Source organism: Calypte anna, chromosome Z (assembly GCF_003957555.1).
Source record: "Calypte anna isolate BGI_N300 chromosome Z, bCalAnn1_v1.p, whole genome shotgun sequence".
NCBI classification, from domain to species: Eukaryota; Metazoa; Chordata; class Aves; order Apodiformes; family Trochilidae; genus Calypte; species Calypte anna.
In genome coordinates this window covers 564162-577834 of record NC_044274.1, presented here as the reverse complement: position 1 = coordinate 577834, position 13673 = coordinate 564162, and the positions used below count along the sequence as shown (strand labels likewise).

The window sequence follows — 13673 nt, the reverse complement described above, 5'->3', positions numbered from 1 at the left end:
CAGTTGTCTGGGGGAGAGTTTGGGGGACTCTGGCTTCTTTTTGCTGCTTCTCACTCTGCTGAGCACACCTGGGAGGAACTGCTGCTGCCTGCTGCTAAGATACTGGAGCCAAAAATGAGCAGCCTCACCATGGTTTATTTTAATGGGGATTTTCCCACATTTAATCTTTTAAGCTCGTTTTCCTTAGGCATCCTCTCAAACCTGACGTACCTTTTTCTCCTGAGAAGGTTTTAACACCTGTGTTAATAACACAAGAGATTTCCCAGGGGTTTCCTAGCACGTGTTGGCTGAAGGGAACCATTTGAGTCCTTCTTTCCATTTTCACCCATTCCGAGTCGGGGCGTGGGACGCGCAGGTTGGCGAGCGCGGTGCCCCCGGTGCCCCCAGTGACAGTGTCCCCTCTGGCTGTTCCCCCAGGCAAGGCCCTGACCTTCCTGCTGCTGCAGCCCCCCAGCCCCAAGCTGCCTGCCCACAGCACCATCCGCAGGACTGCCATCGACCTCATCGGCCGGGGCTTCACCGTCTGGGAGCCCTACATGGACGTCTCGGCCGTGCTCATGGGGCTGCTGGAGCTCTGCGCCGACGCCGAGAAGCAGCTGGCCAAGTAGGTCTTGCCCACCCCACACAGACCTGGAGGGTGGGTTGGGTGTTTTGGGAGGTGAGGGAGTGCTTACACACCCGTTCAGTATGTGGCTGGGTTTGGGAAGCGGGCTGGGGGTTGTTTAGCAGCAGGGTCCCTCTGGATAGCATCAAGGTAACCTGTAGATTGAAGGGTTGCTCGGAGATCATAAAGTCACTGGAGCACAGCCTGTCTCTGGGGTCAGAGAACAACTTATTAAAGTGTCCTAAATCAAGATTTATATGGGATGCTGCCTCGCGCTTCCCTTCTAACCTCCTGGAAATAAAATCTTCTTTCAATTAGGTATTTGTAATTGGGGTTGGGGAGGGGGGCAAATTTCATAAGGGAGGCTGACACTTGGACTGGAAATGCACACAAAAAAAAGCTGGCTTGGTTTTTGTTGTGTTTCTCTTTGTAAATGGAAATCTAGTTGCCTATTGCTTCTGTTTCTTAAAAACAGCACTAACTGTACAACTTCTGAGTATCTTTACACACCTGTGTGTGCAAGCTGCTCCACTCACTAGTGCCATCTCCCATCCATCACACCATCAGTTAACTATGGCTAAATCAAATCATTCTTACTGCTGCCTAAGTGAAGTCACTGACATGACTTCTGTAATAAAGGTAACATCTTCTTTGTTAATGCATTTTCTGTTAGGTAAGAGGATTCCTGAATATTAGTGCTTGGGGTGCTTTTAGCATGGGCAGCTTTGCAGGACACGAGTAATATTTTTGATGAATTTCCATGAATTTTATGATCTGAGGTTTAAATGTCATAAATTTCCTCGATTTGCATCTGGGCAGTCTTCACTCACAACATTAATTTGCTTAATGACAACAGGGACTCTTTGCACAGGAAAGGGGTTTGCAGTATAGCCCTTATTTTTATTATTGTCTGTTGTACAATTGATCAGCTCATCTGAAATTCTATCTGAACAGGTTTTCTGTATTCAGTTTGTGTTAAAAAACCAAAATACTTCCAAGTGCAAAAGGAGAGGCCCTGATTTCTGTGTATAAATAAATACAAATAGTCACTATAAGGAGGGCCCACAGCAGGCTGTTCATATCATGCAAGAGTGTGATGCTGGGCTCTGTGTAATTGGCTCTGAGAGCTATTTCAGGCTTCCTTCTTTTAATGGAAAGCCTTGAGACACAGAAGTGAATACACATTATTGCCACTGAGACACAACTTTCCTTGGGTGGCACCTGGCTCTTGCACAGGAACAAACCAGTCCCTGGTTGGGGCATAGAAGCTTCCTGCAGCTGGCACCCCAAGCACCCTCTGATGAGTCCCTGGGTTTTTTAAATATACCTCATGCTTAACCTTGATTTTCTGTGGCTATTTAATTAGTGGTCTTCCTTAACTGATGATTTGTGAAGTAATTGATACCCAGCTTGGTGATGGGGTAGCAGCTTCTCTGCTGAAGGCTGGGAGCTGACTGGGCTGGGAAGGGTTTTGCTGGGGGGAGGAATGAAAAATCCAGGGTCTGAAGTTCCCTCTGGCATCACCAATGGTTATTGAGGTGTTCATCTGTCTGTATTTCTGTTCACCAAGTGTGTTTTACTTCGGATAACAGAAATCCCCCAAGCAACCCTTGCACAATTAGCCAGGTTTCCATCTGATGGTGTGCCTGGGGGTGCTCTGCTTGCTACTGTTGCACCACAGGACATCCCAGACTGTTCTCTTAATTACAATCGTTATTGTCAAACATCGAAACTTTGTATTTATATTTTTATTTACTTTGCCTAGTTACTTTAGTTGACTTTTCTGCTTTTGTGTCTCTAGGTATAGCAGTAACATTGATGCCAGGCTGTTTGATCCTAGAACTTGGTTCCCAGCCAGCCGGTTCTGAAAGCTGCTCTGGGTTTACTGCCCAGGTGTGGTTACAAGTGCTTGTTTGTAAACACACGTTTTAACTCCTGCCTGCAATAAGGAACTGGCCAGGATTGCCATCCAAGCTCCTGACTGGTTTTCACACGATGCTAAGGCACAAATTACCATTTTTATGTGGCAGGTTTCATTTCCTCAGGGTTTAAGGGACGGGTGATGGGGATAGGCACAGAGGGATATGTAGAAATGTGAGAACATGGTTATTTGTCTGGCCTTGAGTTGTTTCTTGTCCTGTGGCTGAGGCAGCCCCAATGCCATCCCTCTCCTGCCCCGGTGTCTGTGGCTGGAGCTGCTCAGATGCACCCAGAGCTGCTCCTCACAAAGTCATTTTCCTCCTGCCCTTACATCCCGAGCTGTCACAAAGATTAGTATGGCTCTGTGTCCACGGAGCACTGAATAAATGAATGTATCAGCATGTAGCCTTGAGGAGCCCGACGCAATTTTCATCATGATAAATTGCATAATAAGCGAGAAAGTGTTTGCTTATTAATCCATAACAAGATTTAGATTGAAAATGGCCTGTTACATTCATGACAGATACAGTACCCAGTACAGAGAGGCAGGGATGGAAGGAAACAGAGCAGCAGTGTGTGCAGGGGGTTAAGTGTGCATCTTCCCCTCGTGCTGCCCTGCTGTGCTGCCCCTTTTTGTGCCTGATTTACCGTGTACACAATAACAGTGCACAGCTGCCCAGCTCCTCTCCCTGATGTTAAGAACGTTTTATGAAAGAGCTTTTATGTCAAGCATCTGCTTAAAAAAAAAAAAAAATGGGAAAAAAAAAACTTCACATTTATTGACACACACACACACATGCACACACAAAAAGAGAGAGGAAAAAGGAAAAGGAAAAGGAAAGGAAAAGAAAAAGAAAAGAAAAGAAAAAGAAAAAGAAAAAGAAAAAGAAAAAGAAAAAGAAAAAGAAAAGAAAAGAAAAAGAAAAGAAAAAGAAAAAGCAGTGTTTGGGGTTTTTTTCCCTTCTGAGCAAAATAAATAACGGAGCTGTTATCCAAAACTCTGGTATTTATAACTCCTCTGCTCTCCCAGCCCATCCAAGTCCCCCAGGGCTGCCCTGTGCTTGCCTGCCATGCCAAATGGTGCAGCTGGCAGGATAAGGAAAGGAGGATTTTCCCAGCAGTTATTAGCCTTTGATTTCTTGGCATGGATGAGGGCAGGGATCATTGCTTACTGCTGCCCTTTGAATTACAAGCTATGGTTTGAGATAGGTTATGATATAATGTACCAAAAGCCACAAACCCCATTCTGGTTGATGTGTATGGCATGGCCCCAGCTCTGCTCCCTGCCACTGAGCCTGCCAAAACATCTCCTGAGAGGGTCAGTGCTCAGCTGCCTTCTTTCAGTCCAGCTAGTAAAGAGGTTTTATTCACTACTTCTATACTCAAATTCTGCACTGCCAGTTCTGTGAGATTTTCATCTGGCATTGTTTTATGCAAGTCAAGGAATGTAGAGATCTGACTGCTGGATTTTCTGGTCATTGGCATCAAAACCTTTAATAATTTGCACTGAACTTATGAACAAGTTATCTAGTAAAATAGCCTTTATTTCATTGGAAGCACTGTTCAAATCATATCTTGCTTCCCCAAAAGTCTTTATGTTCAAAGCACTGACTGGGGGAAGCTGGCTGATGGATTTGAAAATCCTTCCCCCCCTCAGCTCTGAGGATCCCGGGGTGTGTTCCCAAAACTGCAGATTCTAGATGAGATTATTTCCCTGGACTCTGGTGCTCCTGTTACTGAATGAATTTTTATCTCATGTACATCTGTCCAAGTATTAAACCATTTGAAATCACATTGCTGGCAGAGAGAGCAGATTTTATCTTCATTCAGGTTATAAAACTGTTGGGTATTGTTATTGCCCACTTGAATGACGTAGTTGCTCTAACAAAAAAATGCATTTTTATTAGCATTTAGCATATTGATTAACATTAAGCATATTTTAATATTTTTGTGAGATAACCAGACAAGGGGTAGGGACTGCTTTAAGCCTTGATGCTGCCACTTTGGCTGGCTGTGAACAGGAAAGTATGAATTCCAGCAGGAAAGGAGTTGATTTCTGTGTTGTTCACAGGTTGGTGTTTTTGTTGCTGTTGTTACTAAATCCCTAAGTGAAATGGGGAAGGAGAGTCATCCCTGCATTCACTACCACCCTCTCTCATGACTTAGTAAAAGCATTTTTTAACAAAAAAATGCATTTTTATTAGCATTTAGCATATTGATTAACATTAAGCATATTTTAACATTTTTGTGAGATAACCAGACAAGGGGTAGGGACTGCTTTAAGCCTTGATGCTGCCACTTTGGCTGGCTGTGAACAGGAAAGTATGAATTCCAGCAGGAAAGGAGTTAATCTCTGTGTTGTTCACAGGTTGGTGTTTTTGTTGCTGTTGTTACTAAATCCCTAAGTGAAATGGGGAAGGAGAGCCATCCCTGCATTCACTACCACCCTCTCTCATGACTTCGGAAAAGCCATGGGGAATTGCTACATACTCAAATGATGGGCAAAACAAACTCTCTCTTTTGGTTTTTCCTGTTTGTATTTTGCAAAAAAAAGAAAATAACAATAATTTCTAGGGCTACTGCTTCGTTCACCTGTGGTCACAGCAGCAGGACTGATCAGACTGGATGTTATAGGACAAATCCAGCACTGCTGCAGTTTTCCCTTGGTGCAGTGTCCTCTCCCCTGGCTGGGAGTGCAGGAAGGGATCATGCTGGACAATGTACAATTGCTGGATAATGTAGAAGGAGCCTCAGATAATTGGGCTCTGCTGAGACATATGCACCAAAGGTAGTTGAAATGGCTGAGTTTTAAGGAAGGAGGCTTTCAGACAGGAATAAGCTTATGCACCTTCTTTGTCAGGCACTTATTCTCTCAGTTACCTAATACTAGATTTTATTTTCCATAATGCAGCTGTTGGGTCCCTGTTATTACCCTGTTGTTTCTTGCATTTATCTTGCCACAGAAAATAGAAGCATCATAGATGGTAAATTTAGGCTCCAGCTATTCCCTTACCATTATTTAAAGAATTGCAGTAAACCCCTCAGTGGTAGAAATTCTAAAGAGCATCTGAATAATTTCAGCAATTAGAAGGCATAAGGTGTGGGGCTGTCTGCCATCCCCCTCATGCTGCTGGGACTGAGTCATGCAGCAAAGAAAATCAAACCAAATAGATTTGATGGGTTTAGTTCTTCAGGAAGCTTCTTGTTTTCCACTCCCACACCCATCACTTAACTGAATTAAGGGGAATTACGACAAACAGGGTGTTTTTCAGCCCGGGTTTAAATTGTGGTAAGAGAAGAAACCATAAATTCTTGGGAGAAGGTTCTTCGTTTGCCTCGTCCTCGGTGGGGTGATATGTATTCAGCACATACAGATAATTTGTTAACAAGGTCTTTTTAACACTTTGGACAGATGCACATACTGTTTTCAATCTTCATGGTTAATTATTCGATTTTGTATTTGATGATAGAACACCCTGACTCCTAATCACCGCTCATTGTTGGGAGTCCATTATATTCTAACTGTTTGAGTGCTCCCGTTGACCTTGAACTGACATTATAAGCTGTTTCTAATCTTTTCACTCTATATTTCTAATGCTCCTTTTCTCCTCTCTCCCCTCTTTGTCTGGTGCCCATTTAGCATCACAATGGGGCTGCCCCTCAGCCCCGCCGCCGACTCCGCACGCTCGGCCCGGCACGCTCTGTCCCTCATTGCCACTGCCAGACCTCCTGCCTTCATCACCACCATCGCCAAGGAGGTGAGCAGGGACAGGGCCCTGGACAGAGACAGAGAAAGCCATATCTCCCTCCCCTCCTCCCCAAAATACTCCTAACACTCCTGTTCCTGCAGAGACCCAGCCACCCATAATTCACGTCCAAGTCCAACGAGCTGTGCCTGGTTACAGCACCTTCCAAGAGCAAGGTGTAACAAACAGCCCCTTGCCAGAGCAAGGTGTAACAAACAGCCCCCTGCCAAGGCCAAGGTGTAACAAACAGCCCCTTGCCAGAGCAAGGTGTAACAAACAGCCCCTGCCAAGGCCAAGGTGTGCCACCTCCTGCTCCCTCTGGCAGGGCAGACACCACCCCACTGGGCACAAATGGAAATGGAGAAGCCTCAGCCCAGGGTCTGGGGGGTGAGGAGGAGGAAAGGATGCTGCTGGGAGGTGGTGTGGGACCTCAAGCAAGAGGATGGGTGGGCAATGGTCAGGGCTGGGCAAAAGAAGCCTGTTACAAACAGCCAGCTAAGGCCTAAAGACAGCCAAGGATGTGGATGGAATCAAGACCCAAGCATTGCCTTATCTTGACCTTTAGTTAGATGAGATGAAGAGTTACTTCAAGAGTGTAAGCCCCTGGTTAAACCTGTGCCAGGTTAGTGGCTCTGCTGAGCAGGTCCCCAGGCAAAGCCAAGCATTCTGCATGGCTGTCCTGGTGCTACACGTGTGAAGCAGGGATGTGGAGGCTGTGGGGGATCAGGGTGCCCAGCTGTGACCCTGCTCTTTGGTAGGTGCACAGACACACTGCCCTGGCTGCCAACACCCAGTCCCAGCAGAACATCCACACCACCACCCTGGCACGGGCTAAAGGGGAGATCCTGAGGGTCATTGAGATCCTGATTGAGAAGATGCCTACTGACGTCGTGGACCTGCTGGTGGAGGTAAGGATGCTCTCCCTTAGCAGTTTGCTGCAACTGTGGATCATGGGCTGGCTTGGATTTTGCTTCTGTGCAGACCAGAAACCTTACTGTGCATGAGGAGGATTTGTTTCATACCACCTGACTCGTTTTCTTGAACTTTAAAAACTTAAGTTGCATTTCAATTGCATTGTTGGGGAAAAAAACTCAAGCAAGAGAATTTGCTGGCAGTCTGGGTGTGTTTGTCATGCTGTCCTTGGCCATGCTGGGGGGATCCCAGGGGTGGTTTTCTCACAGACAGTGTTGGAGAATGGTACAAATGATGTCATAGATATTTAATGCTGATGCTCAGAGGTATTTTTCACACCAGAGCTTATGTTTGCCAGGAGCTGGCTGGTTTATAACTGCTTACAAGTGCTCTGGATAGTTCCATCTAACAGCACCATTGCTGTTGCAAACCCAATCATATGCAAGACAGTTCTTGTTGGTTTTATCCCAACTGCATTTTAAAGTTGGATATCAAAGATGTGGCCAGGCACAGAAATTCTCTCCTTCTGCCTGTTAGAACTTTTATTATGAAACATAAGTATAGTATGTCAAATGGTTCTTATTTTTTTTTTCCAAGGTTATGGACATCATCATGTATTGCCTTGAAGGATCTTTAGTTAAGAAGAAGGGTCTTCAGGAATGCTTCCCAGCTATCTGCAGGTGAGCTCTCCCTCCAGGAACACTGTGAAATTAATTGCAGGGTGACAAGCAGGGGCTGTTTCTTACTTCAGGGTGAAATGATTTCATTGCTGTACCTGCTGGTAGCTGGCCATGGGGCACAGACATCAGAGGAGATCATCTCCTGAGCAGGCTCCTCCAAGTCCTCCTCAGCTGGTGCCCAGCAGTGCCATCCTGTAGGAAAGCACAGGGAAATGGAGAGAAAAAATAGAAAGTCCCAAATCCCTTCCTGGAACTCCTGGGACAGCCCTGCCAGGGATCCACCAAGGGAGCAGGTTGTACTAAAAAAAAATAAAAATAAAAATGGCAGCAAGCAGCCCTCTGCAAAATGTGTGAACCTTTTGCTGTCCATCCGTGGGGACAGGCAGCTGGGAGAAACCATGAGGGTGAATTTCCAGAAGGTGAGTGGGCAGGAGGGGCAGAGGGCTGTGGTGACAGCAGTTGGGAGGGCAGGGGACAGGCCCTGGGCAGCTCAGCACCATCTCAGTCCTCTTTGTCTTGGGCTTGTTCTGCTCCACTCCTAACATGGCACTTTTGGGTAGTAAAATGTGATTTATACAATGGGAACATTTGCAGTCTCTTCAGACTGTGATAAATATCCCTGTTATAAAACTAAACTGGTACAACCAATAAATTATAATAATCATCTGTCGACCATTATGTTTTAATTTAATAAGCTATTAAAATACTGAGGAGTTTCAAGACAAGAACAATTACCCTGTTGACAGGTAAGGTACTGATAGAGGCAATCTTCCTTCTTCCTGATGCTTTAAAAGGCTTAGCTTAAAACATAAATGTGAGCCTAAGTGGGAATTAGTGCAAAAATCTCCCTATGCCTGTTGTCATTTTAATGCAAGGCTTTCTCTTAAGCTGTTGTGAAATGACTGGTAGTATTTCCTGTTCCACATAGTTATAGCCCTTGTAAAAATGATCTAGCACCCACCCATGCCACCTCTCAGCCCCATGGACCCTTTCAGCCCATTTCAGCAAGTGGGTGAATCTCAGGAGAGCTTCCAAGTGGAGGCACTTGGACAGAATCCCCTGGGGAATTCTTTCAGCCTCGGGTGAGGAGGTAAATCCCCTGCTGTGGATGTTCTGGGCTGTCACACCTCAGCATGTGGTGGCAGGGGCTATTTGGAGAGGATCATACTGCCCTGTGGTACACTCTGCAAACCCATTCACTGAGCTTACTGAGGTAGAATTGGTATAACACTGCCTGCAATGAATATGGAATACTTCACATTTCTTTAAAATTGCGAGGGGGAATGGTGCAGGCAGCAGAACTCTGCTTGACTCCAGCATTTTCCAGATTCAGCAGTTGCATTTCAGCTGAGTGGTCCCTGGTGGACTCTGCTGGGTCAGGTCATGTATTTAGCACAGTCTGCTGAGCTAAAGTGTTCTGTGTAATGGGGAGACAGATTAAATTTAGAATAACGAGTGTTGTATATGGCTTCTTACTAGGGAGTAGTCTTGCAGGAGGAGGGAGAAATTCCAGGTGAGGTTGTGTCCAACAAAACTTCATTCCTTGGTTATTCCTAGGATTTTGGAGATGGTTGAAGCATCCATCACCTGGAGATGTTGTAGTGGTGGTGCTCCGGGGAATCTGGAGCCTCATGCCCTAGAAAGGAAATAAAACAGAATGAAATGTGAAATGGGACTGAAGAATATCAAAATTATAATCCAGAACCCTTTGGGTTATTGCAAGATACTGCAGTTTGAGATTAAGATTTGGTGACCTTAATCAACAAATTCTTTTCCATGAGCATTTAATATAACATTTTTGTGCTGGATATAACTAAGAATGTTAATTTAAAACCAAAAGTACTAACTTTAGCTCACCCCTCAGATACTTCAGCAGTCACTAAGTGAGGTTTTAAAACACTGGTAAGGTGTCAGTGAAGCCCAGTGCTGCTGCTGCTGGATTTTCCAATATCAGCCCAAGGCTGAGCAGCCCTGTTCCCAGATGCAAAGTGCTTGCTGGGATTTGGAGGAAGAAGAAAGATCCTTTTTCCCTAAGGCCTTAGCCCAGCTCAGGTGTTTCCCTGCAGAGCAGCAGGGGGGTCCCTGGGCAGGGTGGGGATGGCTCAGCCCCCTTTGCTGCCCTGCAGCCTTTCCCCCAACCCCTCTGTTGTGCTGCAGGCTGATGGATTCTTCTTCTCCCAGAGAAATACTGACTCAGCTCTCTGTCTAAATGGGCATTTAAATGCTGTAAGGAGAGGAATGCTGTTTGCTCACAGACAGCAGTGTGTGATGTTCTCTTCCTAAAGCTACAGGGGAGGCAGGAGGGCTGTGCCTCTGGGGTGGGGTGATGGAACTAATGGGGGTAGAAAACGTTTTCCATAGAAACAACTTCTCCTTGTGGTCCATTTCACTTGCAATGCTCAAGCTGTGTGTGGTTTTAGATGAGTTTGCCTACAAATCCCAAGCTGCTGGTTGCATGAGGATGGGAAAGGACTGAAGATCAAGTGGGAATATTTCATGGAAGGTATCCTGAGAGTCAGAGGGAAACAGAGAATGGGGAGCCAGGGAGGACAGGGATGCAAAAGTGCACCTGAGCTGCTTTGCCTTGCCCTTTCTCCAGCACAGCAGCCATTTTCTTCTCTTTTGTTTCTGTTTGTTTTGTGGGGTTTTTTTGTTTGGCTTGGTTTTTTTTTTCTGTAACAGCTTGTTTCATCCTGTTTTATTTCCTGGCTGCCATCCTGCACTGTAGGAACAAGTGTGTGGTACCCTGTGTAAGAGCAGTTGCTATGGCACTCTGGGAAGCCTGGAGAACAAGGAGATTGATCATTGTAATATTTTTTGTTTGAAGGCATAAATATGGTCAGCAACATGTTTTTATAGACTGGTTCTCTAGAAGTCTCTGGCAAATATTGTCGTAGTGAAATCCAACTGTAAAATTAAAATTAAATTGGGAATGTGGTCAGTGGTTTTCACAGGTCCCTTTTAGAGGAAAGGTACAATCCTGTTCTCAGATCTTTGAGTCTGAAATAAGGATGTGGATTCTCTTGTATTTCAAAGTGTAGAAATTCCTTGAATTTTGCCATGGTTTGAATACAGGTTGATGCCTGATGTTAAGGACTGTTCATGCTTCTCAATTCCTTTTTTACTTTAAAGATGTTATTAGATGAAAGAGTTTGATAAATCATCCTCTTTTTTTTTTTTTTTCCCTCCAATGCCAAACAACCTTTGAGTTTGCATGGTTTTCCCCATGCTTTCTCTCCTTCTTTCTCCTTTGATTTTCCAGGAGAAGTGCAGTTGCTCAGGGCGTTAGGATTGCCTTGCCTGACCATCTGACACCCCGCATCTCTGAGCCCTGACCCAGGTCCCTGCAGGGACACAGGGACCATCCCAGGGATGATTCCCGAACTCAATGGGAATGTTGAATGCTGTGTAACAGGAATAAATAAACCTGCCCTGGTTCTGCAGCAGGGGATCAAACATCACTTGGCTTTGTTCGTGGAATGCCAAGGGTGGGAACTGGCAGCCGATGGATTTTTAACTCAAATCTCTACTGTTAATTACCCAGTGGCATCACAAATGAGTTTTGCCATGGTGCAGGCAGGTCAGCTCTCACCTGTTGCTTGTTCTGGTGTTCAATTCAGGTTCTACATGGTCAGCTACTACGAGAGGAGCCACAGAATAGCAGTTGGAGCTCGCCACGGTTCAGTGGCCCTCTACGACATCCGGACTGGGAAATGTCAGGTAAATAAATCATTGTGACTTCCCCACATAAAGTGTGTAAGTTATTGAAAGGAGAGAGCAGCGAGCTCTGCATCAGTTGACATGCTGAGCTGCTGGAACATTATGGATAATGCTGAGGGGATCAATAGTTTAATGAAGGACTCAGAGTATATAGAGCCCTCCTGGCTTCATTCATGGGGACTGAGCGGGTGCCACGGATGGGTTAATAATGAGAGCTTGGAGCTGGTGATACCCCTGCTCTGAAATAAATGGAAAATCTCTTTGGAAAAGTTATACAGTTGTACACTTCTGCTGTGGAAGTCAGAGAGAAAATCCACTGAGGATTTTTTTCCTAAAGCTCCTCCTTCAAATACTTACACTGGAGGTATTCATGCTTTTCTGCTGTTAATATGAATTTTCTTACCAGTGCCCTAGAAGAGAATGTACCTCAGGGTGGTGTTGAAATGAGTGCTTGGAACTACAAATGTTTAAATGACAAAGTATTTGCCTTTTCAGAAAAGTTCACTGGTAATGTTCTTGGTTATTCCTTGTTAGTATGTGAGCAGCTCTCTTATTTCCCATGGAATTTCAGTAGTCATTGTGTAAAGCTTGGCTAAAACAGCTGGGTTTTAAGTGTGACTTACTCCTCTATGTGTGTTTGTAAATATCATATTTTTGTTGTTTCTAAAAGCTGTTATCTTGAGTCCTTACCCAATGTGTGTTGCAGAGCAGGTAGCCCAGGTTTCTCCCAGCCAGAGCTCAGTGTCCCTGGGTGCTTTGCCCATGCTGAGCTCTGCAGGGCTGCTCCTGCTCTCTCCTGAATTTCTGGGCTTTGCTTTCCAAGCCCAGTAGCAGGCACCGTGCTGTGTTCCAGTACTTTTTGTTTAGACAGCCATCCTGTGGAAGCTAAAATGGCCAGGTCTGCTTTATAAATAGCTGTGTAATGCAGGCCAGTGGGAAGTGTGGGCTGCTCTGTCTTGGTTTAGCTTCAGTCACTTGGATCATGATTTATTAATTTAACTCTAAAACGGGCCCACAAGAGCTGCTTGTGTTGCTGCTCTATCTGCTGTCACTGAGCATCTTTGCTCTCCTGCCCTCCTCCTCTGCTGCTTTTAACTTTGTCCAGTTCCTGCTGAGCTGGCTCCAAGGGGAGCAGGGGGTGCTGGGTGCCCCTGGGTGTCTGGCTGGGCTGGAGAGTGGATGGGAGCCCAGAGGTGCTGCTGGTGGCCAGGATGGGCTGGTGTGGCCAGGGCTGACCCTCCCCTGACCAGCATGCCTCCACCTGGAGGTATTTACCCTGGGTTTGCCGGGATGAAATACCCCATTTTCCTCTTCTTTCCTTTTTCCTTCAGTTCCTTTGAAGGGACCCAGTGCGATGCTCCCAGCTGCTGGGAGGGGATTGTCCATGCTCTTGTCTGGTGGCCCCTTCTCCATGCCAGCTGGCCAACCCTGGCCTCCTGCCACCAGCTCCCAGTTGCCACTGGTCAGTTGTCCCAGTGAGTCTCTCAGTTAGCTTGAAATGCTGGTGAATATTCACTGCACTTGTTTTCTTACTCTCCCAGTAAGCTGGGAATGGGGGGAAGCAGGGATAGGGCTGGCTGAAGGGGTTTTGAGGATAACTGGGGCAGGGCCCTTGCAGATTGTGTTATTATTCATGAGATGGAATAATTTGGGGAATGCCATCTGTGTGATTATTAGGGGGCAACGCCATCTATTGGATACAGGTTCCTCATCCAAATCTGGTCTTTGAAGTTAGCATCTCACAGCTGGAGGTTTCAGGCAATCCAGAAGATGTGGAATAGTGGCAGGTTTCTGTAGATGGAAAGGTTTTGGCATGGCAAAAAAAAAAGCTCAAATTTTTAAATGTACTTTTATATGATAGTTAAAGCCTTTAAAAAATGTTTATCACACTATTTTAATTGGCTTGGTATGTTTAAATGGGGAGAGGTGTCTAGGGAGTACCTGTGAGGATCCTGGAATGCTGGGACCTTGCCCCAAGGTCTTGGCTCCAAGCCCTGTGGGTGCTGCCACGGGGGGATGCTGTGTGGGCATCACCAGCACCCATGTGTCACCACCCACCCCTCTGTGCCAAAGCCATGGTGCTCTGGGGAA

The 13673-nt window shown here is 45.8% G+C and overlaps 1 protein-coding gene across 2 annotated transcripts in view; it reads left to right on the top strand.

Moving 5' to 3' along the window:
• WDR7 (WD repeat domain 7) overlaps positions 1-13673 on the top strand; it is an 82996-nt gene that overhangs the window by 58438 nt on the left and 10885 nt on the right. For both annotated transcript variants that reach the window (XM_030466683.1, XM_030466684.1), the window contains 5 exons: positions 418-604; positions 6165-6282; positions 7029-7178; positions 7780-7862; positions 11483-11582. In XM_030466683.1, the coding sequence (XP_030322543.1) occupies positions 418-604; positions 6165-6282; positions 7029-7178; positions 7780-7862; positions 11483-11582 (638 nt within the window). The remainder of the gene's footprint in view (positions 1-417; positions 605-6164; positions 6283-7028; positions 7179-7779; positions 7863-11482; positions 11583-13673) is intronic.